Genomic DNA, 26636 nt, shown 5'->3' on the forward strand with positions numbered 1-26636 from the left:
ACACTCCTTTAACTACACCAGCAAAGTATAGCGCGTGTTCAACAACTTCATCACATTGTGACTTATTTAATTTGTGTCAAGTATCAGAGGTACTCATGTGGCAATGGATCTGTAAGAGGACAGCAAAAGATCCTTGCACTAAAGACTACAAATATTGAGCATGAGGTTTCGTGGGTGAATGCATCCGATGAAGTGGGTATTCACCCACGAAAGCTCATGCTCCAATATGTCTGTTAGTCTATAAGGTGCCACGGGACTCTTTGCTGCTTTTATTTAATTTGTGATCCACAATAAGCATTAGATCATTTTCAGCAGTACTTGCACCTACCCAGTAATTCTCCATTTTGTAGTTGTGCATTTAATTTTTCCCTTCTTAAACATACTGAATTTCATTTTATGGATTTCAGACTAATTCTTCAATTTGTCAAGGTCATTTTGAATTCTAAGTCTGTTCTCCAAAGTGGTTGCAACACCTCCCACCTTGTTGCCACCCGCAAACTTTATAAGCATACTCCCCACTCCATTATCCAAGTCATTAATGGAAATATCAAATAGTATCAGAACCAAGACTGACTCTTGCAGGATCCCACTAGATACACCTTTCCCAGTTCGATAGTAAACCATTGACAACTATTCTTTGAGTATGGTCTTTCAACCACTTGGGCACCTACATTTAGTGATTTCATATAGATCACATTTCCCTAGTTTGCTTATGAGAATGCCATGTGGGACTGTATCAAAAGCTTTACTAACATCAAGATACATCATGCCTACTGCTTCCTCCTTATCTTCTGTGCCAATAACCTTGTCAAAGAAGGAAATTAGGTTGGTTTGGAAAGATTTGTTTAAAAAATCCATGCTGGCTATTTCTTATAACCCTATTACCCTGTGGGTGCTTATACACTGATTTTTTAACAATTTGGTTCTCTATCTATCCAGGTATTGAAGTTAGACTGATGGTCTATAATTCCCTGGTCAGGTCTAATAAGACAAATTACAGGTGATCACAGGATCATAGAAGTGTAGGACTGGAAGAGACCTCAGTAGATTATCTAGTCCACTCCCCTGCATTCAAGGCAGGACTAAGTAGTAACTAGACCTTTCCTAACTGGTGTTTGTCTAGGTGTTTTCACCAGAGGACAAAATAATTCTAATTAACAACCTCAAGTCCAAGCCACTAGGAAACATGGCTCATAATAACAGCAACAATTCACAGGCATTGTATCTCTGCTAACAAGTAAGATCAGCCAGCTAACTAAAATATTTCTTTTTACATGAATTACCTGATAACACTCGTGAGTGTTTCTTGGCACAATAACACTTTCTGATATCTACCATAGGTACACTGCCAGTTTTGTTGAAATCAAGTTTCATATAAGCCTAAGCAGAGATAAAAAGGAAATGTGATACAGAAGTTAGCAGAAATTATTAATTTAATGTATTTAATTACATGAAATATTTTTATGTCCAATATAACAGATTTGCACTTAGACTGAAATACTTACATATTTTACATGAGCAATCTCAGTCTGCAATTTAGTCAGAAACCTGACTCAAAACATTGTGGGAATCCATAGTTACTTTTTCTCAATGACTTCTATATAAAATGTAAACATATTTTTTCCCCATTAATACTACAAATTCAGCCTAGGATCTGAAATCAAGCTGTGCTGTCTCTGCCTGTTGCAACAACAGTAAAAGATTCTGTAATCAGTTCTTAACCGAGAACTAGTAGTGGCAGAAAAAGAACTCAGTTAAATTTCCCATAACCGTACTGCATGGACAGTACTAGCAGTAGTAATTCAGCCTTTATTTCAATGGCATTACTCACAGAGCGTGTGACTCAATATAAGACTGGGAAAAACAGGTCCTCTAGGAATAAAGATACCAAAAACCAGGGCACTGTTCTTAGTATTTAACAACTTCCAGTCACTACAATATGGGATGGATTCTAACAAGGGTCATAGAAAACGAAAGGCTCCACATCATATTACCAATTCCTTCATCTATCCAGTTTTCATACATGCATCATCTTACAAAATGGTACTTTAAATAAATAAAAATGATATCTTGCTCTCACACAGTACTTTTCAATTGTAGATCTCAAATGGGTATAAAAGAGGTCAGTGTCATTATCCCCATTTGACAGAAGGGGAAATTGAGGCACGCAGCTGGCATGACTTGCCCAAAATCAACCAACAGGATTATGGCAGAACCAGGACTGGAAGGTAGCTCTTCTGAGTCCCAGTCCAGTGACCTATCCACTAGACTGCACTGTAAGAATGGATAACTATAGGGAGCATGCTAATAACTCTTAAAATAATGGAAAAATGTTGGTTCCAGTTGTAGAAATCAAAATTGGGTAAATCCACACAAGCAAAGCAGATGCAGCCTTTTAATCTACATTTAGATTAGTTTAACAAACCAGCATGACATTCTTAGATGACTAAATTTCAGATACACAACTTAACAACAACAAAAAATAATCAAAACTGTAATATATTATTGATCAAAAACAGGTATTCAACAATTTCAGATTTTTTCGTGTATATTGTTACATCCATATTTAGAATAATTAAAACAAACTTACTTTTCTAACAAATGCTTTTCGATACTCATTCATTTCCCCAATAATGGCACGAGTGAACTCCCCATAATCGACTTTATCATTACAGTTGTCACCAAGAATAAGCCACAAAGACTCAAAATCCTGCAATTTAAAAGAGTGACTTTCCAAAGTTACTTATTACAAGACCAGTCTGAACATAAGCTAGTCAGTTCCATATATAATAGACTATATTACAAATTAATAAGAGAATCACATTATTAAGGAAAGACTGCAACTGCATTCGCCAAAACACAAACAATTATGTAAGACAGACTGACCATTGGTAGTTAAAGCAAAGACTAAGGGCTTGATCCCACCCTCTAGGACATGGGAGAGGAAACTACGGTCCGCGGGCTGGATCGGGCCCATCAGGGCTTTCAGTCCGGCCTGTAGGACTGCCAGCACCGTGGCGCAGCGGGACTAAGGTAGGCTCCCTGCCTGCCCTGGTCCCGTGCCTCTCCCAGGGAGTGGGGTGCAGAGGGCTCCATGACTGCCCCTGCCTGCAGGCACTGCCCCCGCAGCTCCCATTGGCCAGGAACGGGGAACTGCAGCCAATGGGACCTTCAGAGATGGTACCCGCAGGCAAGGGTGGCACACAGTGAAGCCGCCTACCCCACCCCACCCCCAGGAGCCATTGCTGGACATGCTGGCCTCTTCTGGGAGTGGCGCAGGGCCAGAACAGGCAGGGAGCCTGCCCTAGCCCCACTGTGTGCTGCTGCCATCACAGAGCCACTCCAGGTAAGCGGTGCCGGGCCAGAGCTCACATCCCGAATCTCTCCTGCACCCCACACCGCAACCCTCTGCCCTGAGCCCCCTATCCTCCTGCCTTGATCCCCCTGCTGTACCCCTCCTGCACCCCAAGCCCTTGCCCTGAGCTCCTTCCTGCATACCGCACCCCCTCCTGCACCCCAAGCCCCTGCCCAAGCCCTAAATTCATGGCCCTGCATACAATTTCCCCACCCAGTTGTGGCCCTCAGGCCAAAAAGTTTGCCCACCTCTGCTCTAGGAGGGTATCAAACCCTCTGAAATTCCCAAAGTTTACTGACAACCCATAAAGGCTTAAAAACCTATGCATTGCTATTTAGGAGGCAAATAAATCCCACTTCTCCTATACAGAGATGCAGCAAAATCATGCCCCACGGAATTTTTCGGGACTAAATAACCACTTGATAAACTGTCTTTACTCAATCTCAGAACCCAGCACCTCCTGCTGCAAGAAATCATCTTATTGTACAGAGAAGATCATTTAAATCCATTTCCCCTCAATGTCAACAAAAACAAGCCAAGAGCAGCAACAGAAGCAATACTCTTTCCAAGAATTCAGGGCAGTAACACAAACAACAGTCATGGAAGCACTAATAGCAATCAGAGCCACCACATATGATTGACTCCTACCCTTCCTGGATGGTAAGAGAGTAGAGAATTCCTGAGATCCTTAACTAACAGCTTGTCAACATCTATTACTCCTAAGGGAATTCTGTGCCAAAAACATTAAAAATTATGGAACAGAAAAATAAAAATTTTGTGCACAATATTTTAAAATTCTGCAAAAATGTGCGTATTTTATTTGTAAAATAACACAATATAATCACACCAGTTTCAATTATTTTTGGTCCATTTATTTCAAAATACCTATCAGCAAGTATGTCTGCAACAATACAGACAACGAAAAAGATTCAGGAAATGTTTTTTGACAAGTAGATTCCTTCCTAGGCATATTAATACAGAACTCTGGGTAATAATTCATTTAAACTATAATACAAAACCGTATTTCCTGCAGCCCTCAGAAGCAGTGCAAAGGCTTGAGGGAGTCAGGGATAACGGAAGAGCTGAGGGAGGGGGAAGTATATTTCTGGGAAGGAGTCTGGGTGTGAACTTGTAGGGTTGTTGGGTGTGGATGGGAAAAGTATGGAACAGGGTTTTTTGGGGGGGTGGGGGTGGGGAGGGATTGTTAGGGAGCTTCCCCCATGCAGACCCTGGCTGACCCCAGCCTCTCCCATTCAGTCAGGCACATCTGCCCTTGTCCCCATGTGTTCCTGCACTCCCTGTCAAAGTGTCCTTCCATCCCCACTCAGATACCCACTCCTCCCATCCTCATGTGGCTCTGTACCCCTCCCCGATCCCCATGTGTCTGTGCCCCGATCCAGCCACTCCATGTCCCTACATGTACCTGTATCCTCTCTCAAAGCTCATGTGCCCCACCCAGCCACTCCACTGTCCCTATGCGTCCCTATCCACCCTCCCCGTCCTCATGTCTCTGTGCCCCCACCCACTGTCCCTATGTAGCTCTGCACCCCTCCCCCATCACCATGTGGCACTGCACCTCACTGCTCCCTGTGCCCCTCACTCCCATTCAGCCCCTGCCCCAGTGTGTCTTCCCTCACTAGTCCTTATGAGCCCCTGTCTGATCCCCGCAGCACCCCATGCTGTCTGTCTCTCCATTTTCTCTAAATGACCTGGCCCACTGTAAAGACGGCAGGCCTCTTTCTCTTCCCTCACTGGCAAAGAGCTGCTGCTTTGTTCTATTGACACAGGGCCCTCAGGTGGGCAAAAGGCGCAACTGCGGCAACATTTTGGCAGAGGCTTTTTTCTGCGCAAAAAATTAAAAATATACAGGACTCGTTAATTATGCACACGCACAGTAGTGCAGAATTCCCCCAGGAGTAATCTATTTTGGCAATGGGAATCTACCACCCAATCTAATACATGGAATAGTCTAGACTACAATAAAGAAACTATTAATTAAGGATACAGAAGACAACCAACCAACCAGTCAGTAACCTTTTTTTAAGTCAGTTTCTCCTACACTACCTATCAGCTGGAAGTATACTAGCCCTCTCTCAATTAGGCCCCAGGATTTTTTTTTTAATATTATTTTAAAGGAGACGTAAAAGAAAAAATATGGGTTGTGCCCTTTCTGCTTCATTATGACATTTAAAGAAGACCTGACTGTTACTTTTTTAAAAGAGTTTCATGTGAGACTGAAAGCAGAAGCACCAAAACCCACCAAAAAAGCAGCAAATATAGTTATCAAACAGCAGATTTAAATGAAGGCAAGTACCGACTCCATAAACTTTTAGAAGACAATCGCTTTGGAATCACACTCTTGATTACAGTTGCATCAAGACTTACCTTTTCAGGCACTTCTAAATGAAATACTGTTAGAGCTTGTTTAAAGACTGCCTTAGAGAGAGCTCCATCCCTCTTCTGATCCCGTTCTCGAAAGTATTTTCCTAATCCTGTTACAACACGAACTCCCCTTTTACTTAGCTTCTCTTTAAGTATACCTAAGGATCAGGAGAAATAAAGGAAACAATCTTTACATGAAGATGTTTTGAAGGTGTTTTTCCAAAAAATTCCCACTTAACACACTGCTAGTTAAACAGCACATCTATACAGCCAAGTTCTCTTGTTTTTGAAGTATAAGGTCTCTCAACACTGTCCTGCAGTTTGGAATGCGAAATCTGAATAGCAGTGCACACCCAAATGCTGTGCTGTAAATCCCCCATGTAGACCCTATCAGAGTGAACTTAAAGGTTCCTACTTTGGATTAATGTATTCCTGTTTGAAGTGAATTATATTAATGTGAAACAGTAAAGTCTTCTCTCCAAAAGTCTATCAATTGCAGTGTACAGATGAATTAAATCTTCCAGTGAACACGAATAAATGTGCCCTGACAACTTTATTTGTAAGCAAAATATTTAATATGCAGATGATGGAAATCTAGAACAAATCCAGTGTATTAAGAATGACCAAAAGAGCTATCCAACATAAAGCTATTTTCTCAATGCTGTATCAGTGACAAATGAGCAAAATCTATTAAAATTCAGTGTCACATGAATGGGGTTCCATAACATTTCTTTCATACATTATGTCATTATTGAAAGCAACATTTGACACATTACATTTGTAACTAATCTATACAAGGGCTTGTGCTGGGCTTTTCCTTTGTTCAAAAAAAAAAAAAAAAATGAAAATTCTCAAAGAACACATATTAAAGCACAAAGTGAAAGACATTTATGTTTGCATTCCTTTTCTGTGTTGTCTGATGCAAGTAGTAATAATTATTGTATTAACTTAAATATCTTGCTTGTGTTAATTTCTTTAAAATAGAAATAATTTAAAAAACTTTTTAGTGCTCTTTTAGATGAGTAGCAAAGACACTAACAAAAAATTAAACGTTAATGGTGGTAAGTAAACAAACCTTGAACAACCCTGAAAACTCTGCTCTCATCAGTCTCTTGCTGGGTAATGTCTTGCTTGATTCCCACAGAAGTAGTTCTAAAATTAATCAGTTCATAATGATAAAGTTACCTGTATTACCAAAACAAAAAGATTGCTACCAAAAATATTCTGAACAGAAAAAAAAGAAAACATGATTCTTATATCACTCACCAGCACACTGAGTGCCTTAACTTTAATAGATACTGGCATACAAAATGTTCTTGTGCAACAACAGTAGGATTGAGAAATTTCTTACCCAATAATCTTCTGTTAGCAATTTCTCTCATTCATCACTAATAAGAAACACTTTTCACTCGTGGAATTCAGCAGCAATGGTGTTGCTGGCGGCTCTAGTACTAAACCCCTCCCTTTAATTTAGGCCATCAGATGAGTTTTTTCAAAGCTGTAGAAATACTCCAGCAACCAATTATTAGCATTAAGATGACAAACTGATATAGTATATAAATAACCTTAAGTTAATTATACATCTAGGTTTCCATTTAGAGAAAAAATTCAATTTGTTACAACAAATTGTGTTACAGTCATTTACCAGACTGCTGGGGAGGGATGAATAAGAAGAGAAGCTGCTAACAGAAAAAAAAAAATATCAGGTAAGAAATTTCTCACTCTGCTGAACAGCTTCTCTCCTCATTCACCACTAATGGGAAGCAGTGAGCAATGAATCACAGAAATAGGGAGGCACAGTATACGCAGAATTTTAACTATTATCAGAGTCAAATAATTAGCAGAAATACGAGACCTGCCATACAGAGCAAGAATTTTGTCGTTTAAGGAATTATTTGGGAACAAACCCAGCAACACCTTCCTACCATTCTGCAGAGGAATGGAACTCTACTTTGCAAGTCTTCTGCTGATGAATCTCACACCACTTTTCCCATAATGCCACAATGGACCTTGTTGAGGGAGTCCTGACTCCTCTTCATAGTTTCCCAGGTGCAGGATTTTAACATCTTGCCTGCAACAACTTTGAGGCCCTAAACATCTATCTTGGATAGAATGAAATGAACAAGGTACAACTGGGATGTGTAATCTGACTGATTTGGAGCTGCCCTGTAATAATTTATTGATACTGTACGTTGGCCTGGTTACTGAAATGTTTTCTGTATGACTATATTGGTTTAACTCACTGGGGGTCAGTCTGAAATACAAGCAAGAAGGAGGAGATGGCTCTTGACAGCAATCCACCTATCAGCTGACAGATTAGAGTTGCTAAAGGCAAATGCCAGAACTGTTAGTTTTGATTATATTAGTATCAACTATCTCGGTCTCCAGATAACTTACATAACTGGTTCTGACTAGGAACAACCAAGGACCCATCTAACACAGAAGAACAAAAAATCTCTGGCAGGATTTAAAGGGACAGTCTCTCAAGAAAAAGCCAGCAGCTGTTCAGGGGAATCTAGCAGACATAGGAACCTGCCATGGATGTTTGAAAGTTATGTCTCCCTTGGTTACCATCAGCAGATGGCAAGATAGATGTGTGTAGGCTGCTTTAAAACCTTTTTTCCTTCAGTGTTTTGTTTCTACTGCTAAATAGACAATACATTTATTTTAAGAAGTCTGTGTGGTCACTATTTACTTCTGGCTGCAGACTCCCAAACTCAGTCAGAATTGCAGGGTAACAGTTGATACACAAAGGTACCATAGCCCAAACCTGACTAAAAGCAGGAGAATTGCAAAATTGCACCCTGGGGTGGGTAAAGGCTCTAGAGGGTGAGCTCACAGAGACAAGCAAGGGAACCGAAGTGCAGTTAGCCCTGTAACCCTAATGCCCATTTATGCTTCAACATTCAGAGGTGCTAAGCACTGCAACAAAATGATGGAAGAATCATTTCACAGCAATTGTGGGAAGAATTTACTCTGAACAGAAAGGTTTCTGCAGCTAAAAGAATAACCTTTTCCTACAACAATAGTAGAGTTGTTCTTGAATGGACAGAGGAACTAATTCCAAACTCAGTCTTTTGGACCTAATGTCATTTAGAAAGCCCTGCCACAGACTTGTCTAATCTATCATTCTGACTAATCTTGACACCTGATGATACTCAAACAGGGAGCCCACCTAAAGAACGATGCTAGAACTGTTACCCACTTTTCTATGGTTACAGGACTCTAATCAACCAACCTGGAGAAACTCTAGTGTGGCTGAGATCACCAAAATTTGTGGTTATTATTATAACTTGTATTATGGTAGTATATGGACACCAGGGCCCCATTGTGTTGGGCATTGTACAAATAAAGAGCCAATCCCTGCCCCAAAGAGCTTTCTGTTTCCCCTCACACCAGAAACATAATCTGACCAGATCAATTAATGAAATTTCCTGGTTGAGTTCTGTCTGGATACCAAGAAGTACTGATGAGACTAATGCAAGAAATCCCACTTAACTACACATCTTTTCTGATGCCCAGGCTGTTAATATAGATTGTCCAGGTCCATATGAAGGAGAAGTCCTTGCTCCAAGAAACCTGTGTTTTCTGCAGGTGCAATGGAAGGGGGTGAAGGCACAACTCTGCAAACTGGACCACCTGCATGTGGCCCAGGAGTTGCAGACACATTCAAATTGTCATAGAAGGCTGAGACTGCAGACTGAGGCAAAGATGGCTAGTTGTCTGAAAATGGTCAGTCAGCAGGAATGTTCTTGACAGCATGGAATCTAACAGAGTCCCAATAAACTCGATTTTTTGAGTGGAAGCCGAGATTGACTTTACGGTGTTTAGATGAGACCCAGACAGTCTAGCAACTGCAGCGTCGTGCTAATTTGAGCAAGAACTTGCTCCCTGGCTCTGCCCCTCAGTAACCAGTCATCCAGATATAGGAAGATGTAAAGCCCCTTCTTCCTGAGATACGCTGTAACAATGACCATGCATTTGGTAAAAACACAGGGAGCAGAAGACGGGCTGAATGGAAGCACTGTGTACTAAAAGTGGCACTCCAAAGGAACTTTCTGTGGCTTGATAAAATCGGCATGTGAAAATAGGTATCCTGAAGGTTTAGAGCAGGCAAACAAGTCATTCTGAGACAATGCAGGGAGGATAATTGATGGAATGACCATTCAGAACCTCATGTACCGGATATATTTGTTGAGTCTACGAAGGCTGACGATGGATCTTACTCCTCCCTTGGATTTGGGTATTGGGAAGTACCAGGTATTCTGGTGGAACCTCGTCCACTGCCAGCACAGAGCAGACCTGCTTGAGGAGCAATATCTCATGAGAGGGGTCCCCTGAGGAGGGACGGAGAGGAGCTGGATGGCACAACCCAATCTGATGGTGCTTAGGACACAGCTTTGGTAGTAATCAAGCCCCAAGTATTAAGAAAGTGGGCCAGCCTGTCTCCAAAGAGGTGAGATGAAGACAGAAAAGCAACTACTGGAACAGTGCTCTGGACCCAGGAGTTAAAATGGGAACCTGGAATGTGGACTGGTCAAACCCCAAGCCAGACTACTTTCTCCTGTGGGATCTATCCCTCTTTCTGGGGATAATTCCATTGCCTCGGAGGACGGAAGAACATGCACTGTGGCTCCTGCTGTTAATCACCATGGTGGCATCTCTGTACTGCCAGCGTGTACACCCCCAATGACCATAGGTAGCCCTGGAGTCCTTGGAGGAGTGCAGTGTCTCATCAGTTTTGTCCAAGAACAGCATCTGGCTGTCGAAGGGCAAATCCTCAATAGCTTGCTGAACATTGGGCGTAATACCAAAAATATGCAACCAGCCCTCCTCATGATGACCACAGAGGGCATCAACCTGGCCTATGTGTCTGAGCAATCAAGCACAGATTGCAAGAACATTTTAGCCACCAAACAATCCTCATTGACAGAGGCCCGAAATTCCCCCTGTGAGGCCTCAGGCAGCTGGTCTGAAAACTCTGACATAGCTGTCTAGTTAACAAAGTCATATTTGGACAGCTAGATTTTCTGGTTAGCAATTTGCATCTGTAAGGAAGAGGAGGTATAACTCTTTCTGCCTATGAGGTCCAATCGTTTAGAGTCCCTATCCTTGGGGGTGGACTTAAACCTTCCCTGCTGGACTCTGTTGTTCACTACAGTTACAACTAGGGAATTTGGGGCCAGAAAGGAATAAAACCCCATAAATCCCTGCATGGCAATGAAATAGCGCTTCTCCATGCTCTTATCCACAGATGGTACTGAAGCCAGAGTGTTCCAGAGGGCCTTAGCCAGTTCTGGGAGCACATTGTTGATAGGGAAGGTGACTCTCCCAGGGGAAGACAGCTGTAAAATGTCCATCCATTTGTGGGTGTTCTCCTGTAAGAACTCAGCTTGGGTACCGAGGGAAGCAGCTACACATCGCAAAAGGTCTTGGTACATCTTCAAAATCCTCCAATACCAGAAGGGAGGATGAGTCAAGCAGCACAGCATCATCCAGAGATGAAGAGAAGATCTTTAACTGAGCCAAAGCTGGATTCTGTTCCAGGGTTTATGGACCCAGACAGGACAACTGAGGTGGCTCCACACAGATAAGGATCACCAGTGCCTGGGCCTACACTGGAAAGATGGTCACAACTGCAGAGCTGGCCAGCAATCTGACTTCTGAGCAAGATGAGGAGCATGACCTCCTTGATCAAGGAGCATCTCATGGATTGCATGGGGGCCACTGACACGGATAAGACATTGGTGGCCAGTAGGCGCCGGGCTAGGGACCTCCATCCCGACGAAAAGACATGCACCAATTCTGATACCCATAACAGCTTATCAGACTGCACTGGAGAGTGGGAGGATGACGACCCTGACTTAGATGCAAAGGAGCCTTGGGATCTCAGATATAAGGGCAGAGCGAGCCCAGAGGGAGGGAGGAAGCAGCACTACTGATGGTAGGCATTCCGCTGATACTGAACATGCTCTAAGCCACTACAGAAGCTGGGTGCCCCTAGGCACATGCCTACTGTCTCTAATTAGGAATTCGGCCAAGAAGTCCCCTTTTGAAGATGTGACTGTCTTTCAGAGGCAGCACTGAACCAACCTTACGTTTTCGAAACTTACAAAATTCCTTTATGCTTCTATATATCATTTTAGTTTAAACTTTTTTCTTTTGGTCATGTGTACGGTACTTTCCGAGGCTGTTCAGAGGAGGGTTATAGCACAGTGTTCATCCTGGTCTGGGAATCCCAAAACCAAGGAGGGGGACTGGTACAAATTTTGTGGGAATAGTCTACTAAATGTACTCAGGAGCCTGAAAGGATGTGTGTCTGCTCCCACACACTGGCTAGCACTCATTTGAGTACTTTAAGAGACCTAGTATCATTTGGGGTACATCCACACTACCCGCTGGATCAGCGGGTAGCGCTCAATCTATCGGGGATCGATTTATCCCGTCTCGTCTAGACGCGATAAATAGATCCCCGAACGCTCTGCCGTCAACTCTGGAACTCCACGAGGGCGAGAGACAGAAGCGGAGTTGACGGGGGAGCCGCGGCCGTCGATCCCACACCTTGAGGATAGGAGGTAAGTCGATCTAAGATACGTCAACTTCAGCTACGCTATTCTCATAGCTGAAGTTGTGCATCTTGGATCAATCCCCCCACACACACACCAGTGTAGACCAGGCCTTGAGGTTTTACTCAGTAACACAGGAGCTGTTTTGAACATGAGAAGGGATTTCTCACTTACCTCCCTGTAATTCCATTATGGTGAAGCTACATGAGGAGTAGAGTGCTTATGTGCCTGTGTTCTGGTCACAGACTGCCTGAAGTACTCCTTCGGTGTGGAGCCAGCATGTGGTGGGAAGAAGGGAAGAGGGAGAGACTGAGCCCCTTTGCCTGGCACAGCAAGGGCCTATGGGCTGAAAACCAGATAGACCCAATTCCCATTATACTGCAGCATGAGGCAGGACTTTACATGAGTGCCCGGTTTCTCTGAGTGCCCAGGCATGCTGCAGAACGTGAGGACGGCATTGAACTGGATATAGGGCTCTGGAAGAGAGCCTCTGTGAGGAGAAAAGCAGCAAACACTTCCCTCATGGTGGAAAAGCAAAGGAGAAAGGGTTTAAAACTTCACTACTTGCTCATTAACATTATTAACTGCTGCCTTACAAAGTCTCTGAAGTTTGCAAGACTTATCTTTGTGCAGGCTGTAAGGGGTTCTCCTCTCCAACAAAATCCTCATGCTCCTGATCAAGTATCCCATGGTGGAGTCAGGCCATGTCTAAACTACCAATCTGTGTCAACAACAGTGATGTTGACACAATAAAAATTGCAATTTCATGTTCACACTTGCTCCCTCTGTTGGCAGATCGTGTCTACAGTGGGGCCACCATCATCGACAGTGTGAGCAATGCACTGTGGGTACCTATCCCACAGTCCTTCTCTCATTAAGTGTTGTGGGACAATAGAGCAGATTGCGGTGCATCTTGAGACAGTTCTAAATGTCCCATGCTGCATTGCTTTCTGTCCCAGCACTCCATGCGTTTCCAATTTTGTTTCGCAGCCTTTTCTCAATGGCCCTTCTTTGTTGTGTACCTTGGCATTTTTGTGAGAAGGGATGGATCCCACGCTGCTCTCCTTTGCTCTGCTGTCATGAAGACATCGTGGATGGCAGTGGAGTTAATCGTGAAGTTCCTAACTGAAGAAGACTTGCAGGTGCTCAACATCCTGCATGATATGGATAGGAGCAACTCTAGATTGCTTTTGGCATTCACAGAGCAGGTGCATAGGGTAGACCATCACTTTTGAGCTCGTGAAACAAGAACTGAATGGTGGGATTGAATCGTCATGCAAGCGTGGGATGATGGCCTGTACAGAAAGCTGCAAGCGCAGACTTTCTTTCCTAACCAGAAGATTATGGTGGAGGCTGCTGAAATGCCCATAGTCATCCTGGGGGACCCTGAGTATCCCTTATAGCCGTCACTCATGAAACCTTACACGGGACACCTGGACAGCAGTAAGAAATGGTTCAATCACAGGCTCAGTAGGTGCCGGATGACAGTTAAATGTGCCTTTGGCAGATTAGGGGTGTGCTGGCGATGCTTTTATGGCAGGTTGGACCTCAATGAGGATAATATTCCTAAAGTCATAACCGTGTGCTGTATGTTGCATAATCTCTGTGAAGCTAAGGGTGAAAGGTCTGCTCAGGGGTGGAGTGCTGAGACAGACTGCTTGGCTGCTGATTTTGAGCAGTCAGATACCAGGGCTGTCAGAGGAGCCCAGAGGCGACCTATTTGAATCAGGTAGGCTTTGAGGCACTTTGACAATGACCACCAGTAACATATCTCTGTGTGAGTTGCTTCAATGTTACATGCCATGTAGTTTTTCTTGGAGGCAATGGTGATATTTGGGGCCTTTTATTCCTGTAATAAAGTGATTACAATGCCTTTGCATGTATTGGCAGTGCCTGCAATCTCACCTTGTAGAAACAAAATAAAGATAATTTACTATTGTGAAAGTCTGCTTTTATTGCACAAGAAACAGCACACACAAACACACAGATGCTTGGCAGGAAAGGAGGAAGCAGGGAAGGGCAGACTTTCACAGCTGTGAGTAGGTCCAGCTATCATTGTGAAAGTTGTCCGAGGGGGTGAAGTGAAGGGGAAACTGAGAAGTCCTGGAAGATGGAAAGGAATGTACAGGCAGTTTGGGAGGGTGGGCATGGAAAAGAGTTCTGAATGTGCTGCAGTGGAGGTAAAGCACTAATTTGCTAAGCCTCTGGCATTATTAAGGCTTTCAGCATCTGAGTTTTCTCCTCCATAATTTTTAGCATCCTTAACAAACAGACTCATAGACTTTAAGGTCAGAAGGGACCATTATGACCATTTAGTCTGACCTCCTGCACAATGCAGGCCACAGAATCTCACCCACCCACTCCTGTAACAAACCCTTAACCTATGTCTGAGTTATTGAAATCCTCAAACCGTGGTTTAAAGACCTCAAATGCGTGGTTCTCTTTTCTGTCCTGCCATTTGGCTTCCCAGCACTCCTTTCATTCCCTTTTTTTTGCATTGGAGCACTGCAGGACCTCCTGGAACATGTCTTCTTTACTGTGTCTTGGGCGTTTTCTTATCTGGTGGAGATGCTCAGCTGCGATGGGGTGGGTGTTCCTGAAGGCCACATCTGGCAAAAGCATAGAAGCGAGATTGTTAAATTCAGCATTGAAATGTTTCCGTTAAATACATCTTTTGCAACATTGTCATCACTTTCTCACTGACCTTAGCCAGGCACACATCTCTGCAAACACCTAAAGCACGGCGAATTTTGGTCAGCAGGGAGGGAGGGAGGGCGCTTCACATGGGGAAAAAGAGCACACACTCTTTGCAAGGGCCATGGGGCAGCATTCCAGGGAACAAATTCTAAAATTCTCCCACACTTTTCAACAGGCAAGGGGAACTTCTAGCAGATATCTCACTGTTAAGGGTAATCAGGGAAACGAGAGTACATCTACTTTGTGCTTGTGGCTTCTGCCCTGCTCCCTATGCTGCTTGCCGCTTTGGTCCCTGCAAAAGTGATCGCAGAATGATGTGGGAAGTTTTCCTACAATGGGGGAAGGAACAAAGCTGCTCTTCCACAGAACCTTCAGCAGAGGATTATCGACTACTTCCAGGAAACTTTCCTGGAGATCTCTCTGAAGGATTCCCATGAGATCTTGGAATGCATCACCCTGTTCTGCCACAGTAATTAGCTACACAGGAAAATATCCAGCTCACAGAAACACAGCCAGCCTCCCACATTTCTGTGCCCTAAACCCACCTCTACACTACACAAGCCATAGCCACTTACCAGGAGTTTCATCTCCTGCTTCTTGCTCATCGGAGAGCAACTGCTGAGACTGGCTAGACATCTCGAGAATGAAGAACAGTTCCTGGCTGCCTGCCCCACTGGGCAACCCCGTCGGGAGCTGCACATCCTCATCTAACTCCACCTCTTCATCAATAACTTCATTCTCCAGGTTCGGTCCTCCTTCTGCCGCCTCCGTGCCCTCCAAAGTATCCATGGGGCTCTTGGCAATGGAGATGGGGTCACCACCAAGGTTAGCATCGAGCTCCTTACAGAACCGGCAAGTCTTAGGTGAAGCACCTGAGGGATGGTTTGCCCCCCTCGCCTTATGGTATGCCTGCCTCAGCTCCTTTATCTTCACTCTGCACTGCAGCGTGTCCCCATCATAGCTCTTTTCACACAAGGCTTGAGAAATCTGCCCATAGATACCCCAATTCCTTCGGCTCAAGCGCAGCTGGGACTGCACAGCCTCCTCTCCCCATATCCTGATCAGATCCAACAGCTCTGCAGTGGTCCAAGCATTTGCTGCGATAACCCACCATGGCCACCTCGAAAGATGAAATGAGACCTCTCCACACCGAGCAAACAGGAAATGGAATTTCAAAAATTCCCGGGGCTTCTAAGGGGAGGGATGTATGGTTATCTATCTGGCTGCAGGGCAGTGGAGGTCAAATTGCTGACCTGTGCAATCAGGAAGGGCATTGCGGGATATCTCCTGGAGGCCAAAGAAAGTGATGAAATGAAGGGCAGTGTCTATGCTTGCATTTCATCAACAAAAATGTGGGGGGAAAAGACGTAAATCTCTCATGAGGGTGGATGTATTTTGTCGCCAAAATCAGGCACTCTCCTCGACAAAAGTCACCTCACACAGTGTACACACTCAATGTTTGGGTCGACGAACAGCAGTTTTGGCGACAAAACTTGGTAGTGTAGACAAGGCCTCACAGTTTTGGGCAGAAGTCAAGGCCTTACATGACTATCCAATGATAAAGCCCCCATGTCCTGGCAGTATGAGTCAGTGACTTATAGCAGCAGAGCACATCTCCCCTAAAAAACTGCCTATAGCACCTCCTGGACTTGGCTTAATGCTTGCACTCCGCTGCCACGCTAGACCATCTCTGAATTCCAAAGGTGGGAGGTATTACTATTAGTGATGAATGAGGAGAGAAGCTGTGCAGCAGAAAGAATATACTCATGAGGTGCAAAATGCCTTACACAAATTATCAACAATTAAACTCGTCCTCCATTTTGTGAAAGCCTTGCCATAATTAGAAGAAAAAATAGCTGTAAATATCATATCGATATACTGTATATTACTGGACACTACAATATACAGATAAGTTGTAAATTCTAGGGGCCTGTTTCTCATTTACAGTAAAGCCCCTTTACACCATGGTAGTGTAATGGTGCCATAAAGTGGGTTTTAGTGTAATTGAGAACAGGCTTTATATAGCTAGGCATTTTGATAGACAACATGAAATTTATAGCAACAGTCAATTAAGTTGTTCTAATAAAGTCTTTAGATACTGAATGAATGTCTTAATTGGAGCATCATTATTGCCTTGATAGGACAGGATGATTTAAATCTTTAAATATATATTATAGGCTAACATTGACTCTTCACCATAATCTCAGACCGCAAACTCCATGAAAGTACATCTTAAAATCATATAACAGAATTAGAATTGTTCAAACCACACAGGAATGGAATCATAACCTTCAAACAAAATTATTTGTATATTGACTATGAAATTCAGAAACCCAAAGGAAGGCATTAAATGTACATGACAGTTTACTTTTGCAGAGAGATTTAGCTGAGAGTCCGATTTACAAAATAATGTACTTTCAATGATTAGCCATTCATCTAGCTGTTACAAAGGTGAAATAATTTTTTTTAAAGTTCCCTTATTTTAGTGTATGAAACAAGTGAATTTATCAAAGCCTATTTTGAAAGAATAAATGTAGGAATTCCCCTTCAAGAGAGGTTTTCCACTGTATCTCCAAGCTGTATTACATTTCCATCCTGGATTTCACTGGGCATAAGGAAGAGAGGAAACAAATAGAGAAAGGAGGAGTCCTACCTCACATCCACAGCCCACCCTCTGGAGCAGCACCTCCTTGGGATGAGGAAATGCTGCTGCCCAGGTGGCTGAGTCTCCTTTCTGTGGGGAAGGGGAAAGATCCATGTACAGAATTTCTCTTAAGGACACAACCAGGCCCTACATTGTTAATGAAATGTGTTAAGATTACTCACATTTCATTATGAAAAAGTTACAGATGTTTATTCAAGTTATCCTCTAAATCAGAAATGTCACTCACTGCTCATTAGGTACACTCCAAAGTCAATGGCAAAAAATATTAAATCCTCTAAGTGACATTCTTAGCCATTCTTTGCCACATTCAGCCATGCTGGTGAAGTCAGTGAAGGGCCAAATCTAGCCGAGATAGACAAACCTTTATTAGTCTGCATTGACAAAGATGGCAAGGACTAGAGAGCAATTACATGGTTACATTCTCTGGCTTTCAGGTTTCCCAACCCCGCACCATAAGAGGTGTCGTATTGTTAGGGAAATGCACCAGTTACATCGTATTCCTTTCTTTTCTTTCAGTTCTTTGGCTTTCTTTCCCTTAAGGTAGGAAGTTGAATGTTTATTCTTTCAAATGAAGTAATCAAAGCTATTGTCATCAGAAAGGTTTTAATATATGATTTCTATCTATCTAGTTTGTCTTTAAGTTCAAGTTCAGCACCAAAATGCAGAGAATATGACCTTTAAGGAACGTAAATCTTTTAGTTTACAATTGCTCTCTCCATCCCAACAAACAGTTAAAGGCTCCTTTGTATGTTACTTCAAAACCATTCATTCAGATGGCTAATTCTTCCTAATAAGAGCCTAAATGCAGAAACTTTTAGCAGCATCAATAATATGTATTTGTTTAAATCTTATATATATAAAATCTTCATTTGGGAAGAAATTTGCAAAAAAGGAAAACTACTCAGAAAAGCTAGTCTATTGAACTTACTTTAGAATGTCAATTGCAGCTTCATCAATATTTGTGACACGAAGGGTAAGTATTGGGTTCTGTTTAATGCTTTCTGGAAGGCTAAGATTGCAACTCAGAAAAGTCAGGTTAGCACCCTGTAGGTAACAACAAATGAACGATTTACAAGCAAGTTGTATATTTTATAGAATATACTATACAAGAAATTCATGAAGAACTAGAATTTTTAAAATTTTAAATAGAAAAAAGTGCTATTTTAGGATTCAGTTAGACTATGGCACAAATTTCTAGTTCAGTATTGTAATTTAAGAACATAAAACATGAGATTTTGAAAGTTAGAGAATCAGTAATTCAAATTCTATGCTAGCAGCTGTACTTATATGGAATGAACATGAATTCCCCTCAGAATTTACATGTCTGCCACATACCTAATGAGATCTAAACCACAACTTTGTTCTCCTTGGTCACCAGGGCCCTCTTCCCTTTCACAGTTACTCAGTTTTGTAACAATATATGTTACAAACCCCTTCACAGCTGCAGCTTTGTGCCCTCTGGTGGAAAAAAGTAGAACATGCAACCTGTTTTGAGACTACTACTGGCATCTCTAGTATTTGGCTGGGTGTTTTTATAAAGCACATGGTCCAGACTAGAGCTGGGAGGGAAAGGGTTTTCCCATTCTGTAGAAATCTAAGATTTCAATGCATTTACTGTTTAACAATACAAAAAACAAAAACTTTTCAAAATTGTTGCAAAAAAATGAGAGCATCCACCCCAGAATAGTAGCCCAATGGTTAGGTCACTCATCTAGGATATGTGAAACCCTGGTTCACGTCCCTGCTTTGCCTGATTTGGAGCAGGGACCTAAACATGAGTCACCCACATGGCAGCTGAGTGCCCTAACCATTGGGCTATTGGCTATTCTGTGGGTCAATCTCCCTCAACATTCCATCCTAATCTGAGAAATCGGTTTCAAATAAACTTTTGTTGAAACTGACATGTTTCCACAAAAAGTTTTGATTTTGACAAACTGGCATATTCCAACAAAAAATGAGTTAGTCAAAAACTCTCAACCATCTCTAGCCCAGACTCTTTAAGACTTAGGGCTTCAACGAAAGAAGCTGAAGTTAATGGAAAGACTTTCATTGACTGTAACGTTCTTTGGATCAGTCCCTTGAATGTCAGATTAAAGTCCTTGCTTCAGCCCAGAATTCAAACAACCCAAGTGGCATTTCCAAATCATCAGCAGAGTTGATATATTTTCAAATAGAAAAATACTTACAACATAAAAGTCACTAAGATCATATTGTTGTCCTTTTCTTCGTCCACGCTGATGACTATAAACTCCTTTCTGAATGAAAGGTAAGGCATTTGTTCTGTGAGATGATTTAAAATAAGTTTAAATAAATAAAAACTTGAAAGTAAGTTCTTCTGGATATAATCTGGAGAATTTTTCCTTGAGAATTTTTAACATTTATCCTACCTATTTTTTCCAAATTGTCGATATTCATATACAGTAAGAGATCTGTCATACATAAAAAAGAATCCAATCAGCTCTCTGCAAGCATCACGCCCATTCCTACAACAGTAATTGAAAAGCAATATTAGAGTTTGTAATCTATTTCAAACTGAAATAGGATGAGGATATCACTATTTTGAAATATGCATCTTTAGTAGCCGTTCAATGGCAAATGCCCTACAATATTATTATAATCATTATTTTAAGAATATTACTGGTTTTGATTGCTTTAGTTTAATTTGAAATATTGTTCAGTGTAGCTTGTGGATCCAGCCACATATCTAAATTAAATTTTAGGCTATTTCTCTAAAACGCTTTCCATAATCCACATTCAGAAAGAGTTTTCACAACTCAGCCAACAGATTTCATGTATTAGGACCAGATATGTTCATCATGATCTCTGAAGCTAATGGGCTGAATACTCAGCTGCATCCAGAAAGCACTGGCTGCAGCAAAGGACATCAGAAAGGAATCCTTTATATAACCCTGATTCTTGAGTCAAATGAGACTCAGGGCTGTTCTAAACTATGTCAACATATAAGAGCCACTTAAGAAAATTAAAATTATACATATGCTTGTACAATAGAACCCTACATGGGACTATTTTTAATCTCGTTCCCACCCGCTCCTGCTATTATGGCAGCGGGTCTGGGACCTGTGAGATCCCAGTCTCGCTGCAAGGCTCTACACTAGGTCCACGCAGGGCTCTAATGTACATATTGTAAGCACATACCTCTAAACAGATGTGTAATGTACTGCAACTATTCCAACATGCAAAAGAAAATAATTAATTACTCACAGATTTAAAAAGGAGTTCTATGACATCTATGATTACCTTGATATAATTCTGCCATCAAAGCGTAACTTATTAGAAAGCACATTTTCAGTTAATGCTGATCTGGTCCTTATTCTGTTAAAATAATTCATGACATTTATCAACAGATATATTCCAAATATGTAAAATTTTGCATTAAATTTCAACCATTTCTAGAACTATCAATAAATCTAGATTGTGGTAACCTAGTTATGAGTTGATCCAGGTTACCCTTCACAGTGGAGTCATAAAGCAGATGAAAGAGCTGGAATGCAGGGAGAGCAAGTCTGGATATCTTTGGGGTCAATGTTATTGTCATGGGTGCTCCACTCACTGCAGGTCTAGTGCCTCCTCCTGGTCACTCTGGTGATTAGCTCTGGAAGACAACACCTTAGTCCACAGTTTGCACGCTGTCACCCTGACTCTGGTCTGCAGTTCCTCTCACTCCAGGACTCACTCCATCTCCTTTATGACTTAGCTCTCCAGCTAGATCACTCAGCATTCCCCACTGGGAAACAGTCCATCAGTAGTCCTAGGCAGTCTTCTCCAGCCCCCCATAGCAAGTCTCTCTGCTCCCCAGGGGGTATGCCTCTACTTTAGTAAAATTGATGTAGAGAAATTGAAACTGATGCCACGCACTCGGCAGCTGGTAGGGGAACCCAGGTCTGCCCTCTTCTCTGGGTTTCAGTCCAGGGACCCTCAGCTCAGCAGTTCTGGGCTTCCTCTCTCTGGCCTCACTACTCCTGGACTGCTTCCTACACTGTGGTTCCCCTTCTTTCTCTGGGCGTACCAGCTCAAAAGCTTCCTCCTTCTTCCCAGAAAGTGACTGCTGCCTGTCTTCCTGAAGCCTTTCCCAGCAGCCCCCCAAGCATTCTTCCCTCTTCCCAGGGATTGACTGTCCTTTCTCAGCAGCCGACATCTGTAGCCCCCTACCCGGCTTTATAGGCCCCGTCTGTTCCTGCACAGGTGGGCCTGCTTCCAATCACTTAGTTCTCTGCACCCTGGCTCCTCCTCCAGGTGCAGCTTGGGCAGTTAATTGGCCACCTTCACGCCGGTCAGACCTATGTGGAGTGGACATTCCATCACTGTTATTTAGATGTGCTAAGAAAAGTTACGAATCTGTTGACTCTTTTTCTTCATTTTCCTTGGCTCTCTCGAAGAAAACCAATGCTGGAAAAGCATTACTCAGAAAAATAGTCCCTTAAGAACTTAACAAACCTTCTACTTTATCTCAACACTGAAGTGGCATTCAATAGTGGAGCCTAATGTGGATTTACACTGCTGGATTTCAGGATATGCAAGTGTAAGACTGAAGAGCCACTGGGGAATGGCTTAACACTCAACCTCTGAGGCAGAGAGGGTGTTTTAATCAGTCCTTACCATTGAACTGCTCTTCAGTATGGAAATCATTTCACTGCTGGTTCCTGACTCAGAACAACCCCAGGACCTCTCTATATATCTAGGCACTTATGTGTTTCTCAACATCATAGTAGCAGAATGTCCAGTCAATATCAGTTTCAATTTCTCTACATCAATTTTACTAAAGTAGAGGCATACCCCCTGGGGAGCAGAGAGACTTGCTATAGGGGGCTGGAGCAAAACTTTAAAATTGCTCCCCAGAGTCACAGCTTGCATTTTTTTTAAAAGAAAGTAAGTCTCTTACAATTATATTTGAGTACTTGAATGTAACTGATGCAGAGATATCTGCCTACATTTGCAGAGAGCCTGAAACAATAGCTCTGCAATGTGGATTTCAATCCAATTTCAATTGGTGTTAACATTTAAAATATTGTCACTGCTATCTGAGTTAACTATTTCACTAGTCATCAAAACATGTAAGAATAGATAGGAACTATTATATTAAGATGTACGTCAGCATTTCATGAAGTACTGAAGTGTGTTGGGTGTAGGGAGAGGGGACACACAAAGATGTGTAAGTTAAGAGACGCAAGGGATTGTTAAAAGCCTGCACAGTTGCCTGGGGAGAATGAGAGGACAGCTGTCCAGCTTTTAAAGGCTTTGGAAACTCTGATCTAGAAGATCGGTACTGGGGAACAATACTCACATAAGTTTAAGATGGTTTTTTCATATTCTACATGTCCTTTTGGTAAATCTTTACACTCAAAGAATCATCAGGAAAACATCATTCCCTGAGGCAGAAAAGGCACATTTATCTGTGACAGCCATAGTGCCACTGCAGGAAGGCATGGCTTGAAGCCATTGGATTCAGCCATAGTAATGGATAAAATACATGAAACGACATGAGGAAGGCTTAAAATCAAAAACAACTGAAGAGACCAAAATAAATAAATAAATAAATCTGTCAAAGTGTAGCAATAACTAATACTAAATATCATACCTCCAAGACTGCATATATAAGCAAAAATCCCAACCTTTCCAAGAAGTGGGGCTGATGGGGCTAGCAAAGGCCACCATTGAGCTCCTGCTTACTTCCTACAGCAGTCAGAAGTAAATTAACAGTTGGAGCTGTACACCCTTTGGAAGACAAGAACACATGTAAGATGGGGGAAAAGGATAGCTCAGTGGTTTGAGCATTGTCCTGCTAAACCCAGGGTTGTGAGTTCAATCCTTGAGGGGGCCAATTAGGGATCTGGGGCAAAAATCCATCTGGGGACTGGTCCTGCTTTGAGCAGGGGGGTGGACTAGATGACCTCCTGAGGTCCCTTCCAACCCTGATATTCTATGATTCTATGAAACACAGCCACTGCTATCTAAAAAGTTTCCACCTGGTTTATCCCAGGCATATAAAAACACCCATAATGAAGATCATACTCAAAGAACTCCCTGATCTTGTTTTCTGCACCTCTAAAACTGGATGGAACAAACTTACTACACTTGGAGAAAAAAAAAGGGAAAGAAAGCAAGAAAGACCAAGCACAAAAAGTTTCAGCCTGAAAGGAATAGGTTTTGCTAAAGTTACAACCGGTTGAAATTAGGGCTATAAGCCTGTAGCTCAAAAAACTCCAAACCACCACCACAAAAGAATACTTACTTTGTTTCATGTAATGTTCTTTTTCTAAAACGCAATGGTACTGTCTCAAGACCTGCAAAGGTCCAATCCCTCTGGTAAGTACCAATATTTGTACTTTGCTCTGGGTCACTTATTACAGCCCTGACCGAAGACAAGAAAAAAAACCAAAGCAACGTTACTCTATGGCAAAAGTTCTCAGACTAGGGGGCACCCCTCCCCATGAGTGTGTGTGCAGAATGTATTCTGGGGGCCATGAGAATGGGAGGGGTGGGAGCTACTGAGCACATTTTACCCACAGCAATTAATAACTAGCAAAGCTGATTCCTCCAGACATATCAGGTCCTCAGATGGCGCTGTGCATTTGACTCTAGATGGTTCTGTGCATTTTGACGGATTTCTAAGATTGCATAGCATTATACAAAGTCGTTGCTATCTACACATTAATCTGTTTGCTATGATACAGTGTGCACATTTAATTGTAAGCATCAACCACAATCACAGTTTTGCTTTTGCTCTTATTATAGTGGGTCATTGGCTCTGTTTGTCTAAATACCTTACTGTTTTTAATGTTTAGTGAGAGTTACATGTTGATTATTTTTTATCAGTATATGTGCTTGTGTGGTGGAGGAGGCATAAACTACTACAGACACTAAGAAGTGGAGTGCACTCAAATAAGTTTGAGAACCATTGCTCTATAGTAAATATAAATTTTAGTTCATTTTTGTTCTAACTCTTGTAAATGCTAAGGTAATATAATCATACTTCACAGTATGGCATTAAATGTGTATACCTAAGGTACATTAAGGAAAATAAGCCTGATAATCAGTTACTTCAAGCCAGGACCAGCTCCAGGGTTTTTGCCACTGCCGAAGCAAAAAAAACATTTAAAAAAAAAGAGTGCTGCCCCTTGAAAAGTGCTGCCCCAAGCACATGCTTGGAACGCTGGTGGCCCTGCTTCAAGCACAAAGAAATGCAAGAATGGTCCGTTAGTGCACATCTTATTTAAAAGTATATGTGATGAAACACAATAAGAAAAAAATTAAAATGTATTTTGCAATCAGAAGAAGCACAAAGTTCTTTTCATTCCCTCTGTCCCCTGCAAAGGCTCTCTCTCTTTCCGGTGGTTCTTTCCAGAGACAGTCAATGCTGTTACCTATACTGCCTAGTGAGAGTCACCAAACAAAAAACACAAGATCATTTCTCCTTCAAGGCACTGAAATGCTGTCTACAGTGCTTCAAAGACCTGCCAACCCGTGGGTGTTAACTGCCTAGTTGTGTAACATTGTCCAACTCTCTCAGAGCCACCTCTGTAAAACTGGAACAATATTGTCTTACTTCAAAGGACTGTTGTGCTGATTAATTCATTACTGTTTTAAAAAATTGAGTTTCTCAGAAGAAAGGCACTGAAGAAGTATAATGTATTACAAAAGGCACTAATATATTTTGCAAAAAAGCATGCAGATTAGCTCTCAAGAGTGTGCTACTGTAAATCACTTAAAATTCGGGTGCAAGTGTTAACACATTTTTTATTCTTCTGAGAGATACTTAGATTATACTTACGGCATTTAAAATTAGATGGTTGATCATTTTCATCACAGAAGTTTTACAGAAAATTAAAGAATTTAAAGAATGTTCACAAATTTAAAATAAAATAATAATAATACTTCCTTCACAAGAGAGGGCACACTTTCAAATAGTTGATTCTTCTACAGTGTTAACTTGTAATTATACTTTGTATATTCTCTTACCTAGATAACTGATCCACCATCACTTGCTCTACTACAGTTTGCTTTCTCCTCTCTGCAGCTACATCCTCCTGAAATGAAAAACCCGTTAAGAGTCTATGAGATACAATAAACACTTCAGAAAATAAGATGATCTTCCGAAGATGCAGTTAAGCAATATGGAGTTTTCAAATGTGTCACTTCACTCTCTTACTTTATCTTTTTTTTAAATCAAGAAAATTATACAGTGAATGAGGTTCAGTTAAATTAGAGCCACATAATGCATTCTGATATAGTTAAACTGTTTACCTATGCACTAGCTCTGTATTGTCTACATATAAAAGAGAAATCTAACATTTATGCTGAGGGCCAGATTTCTTTATATTTGCTCTCATATTACTTTAAGTAAGTATATTATTTAAGTGGGACAAAGCATAAGAGAAACTTCCCTCCCCACCCAATGTATCATAGGAATCGGTGCAGATACAAATTATGATTTGAAGCAATGAAGATTTACCTCTACCAATTTGATTTTGTCTTGTGAAAGATTCTTTTATGATTTATTGCCCACTCTCAATTATTTATTTGAAAGCAGGTCAGCTATGTGCCGGAATATTCTCCTCCTCGGATATATGACAATTGGAAGAGTCTTATAGGAGTCACTCTATTCATTGGAGAGATTATTCCAACTATTCTTCCTTGCTGACAGTGCGTTTTACTCTCTGGCATAACCCTATCATTTAATATATATGAGATTTCTGAACTTCTCTACTACATTTAGGTTTGCCCTTATTTCCATGACATTTATATAGTTGGTTTTCATGGGAAGACAAAGCCATTGTTCAGTGTTTCTTATGTAAGCTCCTTATCCAATTTGCATACCTGTGATTAGTTCTCTCTCTCTATCTTTTATCCTCACACACAACTATTTCAAATTTGATGACAATATATATCTCCAGATCAGTGGCACCGCTATGGGCACCCACATGGCCCCACAATATGCCAATATTTTTATGGC

The 26636-nt window shown here is 41.8% G+C and overlaps 1 protein-coding gene across 6 annotated transcripts in view; it reads right to left on the bottom strand.

Annotated features, from left to right (window-relative positions):
• CAPS2 (calcyphosine 2) overlaps positions 1-26636 on the bottom strand; it is a 62547-nt gene that overhangs the window by 7542 nt on the left and 28369 nt on the right. For 2 of the 6 annotated variants that reach the window (XM_032767001.2, XM_032767002.2), the window contains exons 9-19: positions 25643-25710; positions 23916-24035; positions 20924-20998; positions 20053-20148; positions 19852-19945; positions 18594-18709; positions 17654-17734; positions 6813-6889; positions 5741-5895; positions 2591-2710; positions 1284-1380 (exon numbers count right to left, since the gene is read on the bottom strand). In XM_032767001.2, the coding sequence (XP_032622892.1) occupies positions 1284-1380; positions 2591-2710; positions 5741-5895; positions 6813-6889; positions 17654-17734; positions 18594-18709; positions 19852-19945; positions 20053-20148; positions 20924-20998; positions 23916-24035; positions 25643-25710 (1099 nt within the window). Of the gene's footprint in view, positions 1-1283; positions 1381-2590; positions 2711-5740; positions 5896-6812; positions 6890-14232; positions 14913-15575; positions 16121-17653; positions 17735-18593; positions 18710-19851; positions 19946-20052; positions 20149-20923; positions 20999-23915; positions 24036-25642; positions 25711-26636 lie in introns of those variants that run through there. The other 4 variants (XM_032767005.2, XM_032767004.2, XR_012655984.1 and 1 more) reach the window with 4 other exon arrangements.

This window comes from Chelonoidis abingdonii, chromosome 1 (assembly GCF_003597395.2).
Source record: "Chelonoidis abingdonii isolate Lonesome George chromosome 1, CheloAbing_2.0, whole genome shotgun sequence".
In the NCBI taxonomy this organism is placed as follows: Eukaryota; Metazoa; Chordata; order Testudines; family Testudinidae; genus Chelonoidis; species Chelonoidis abingdonii.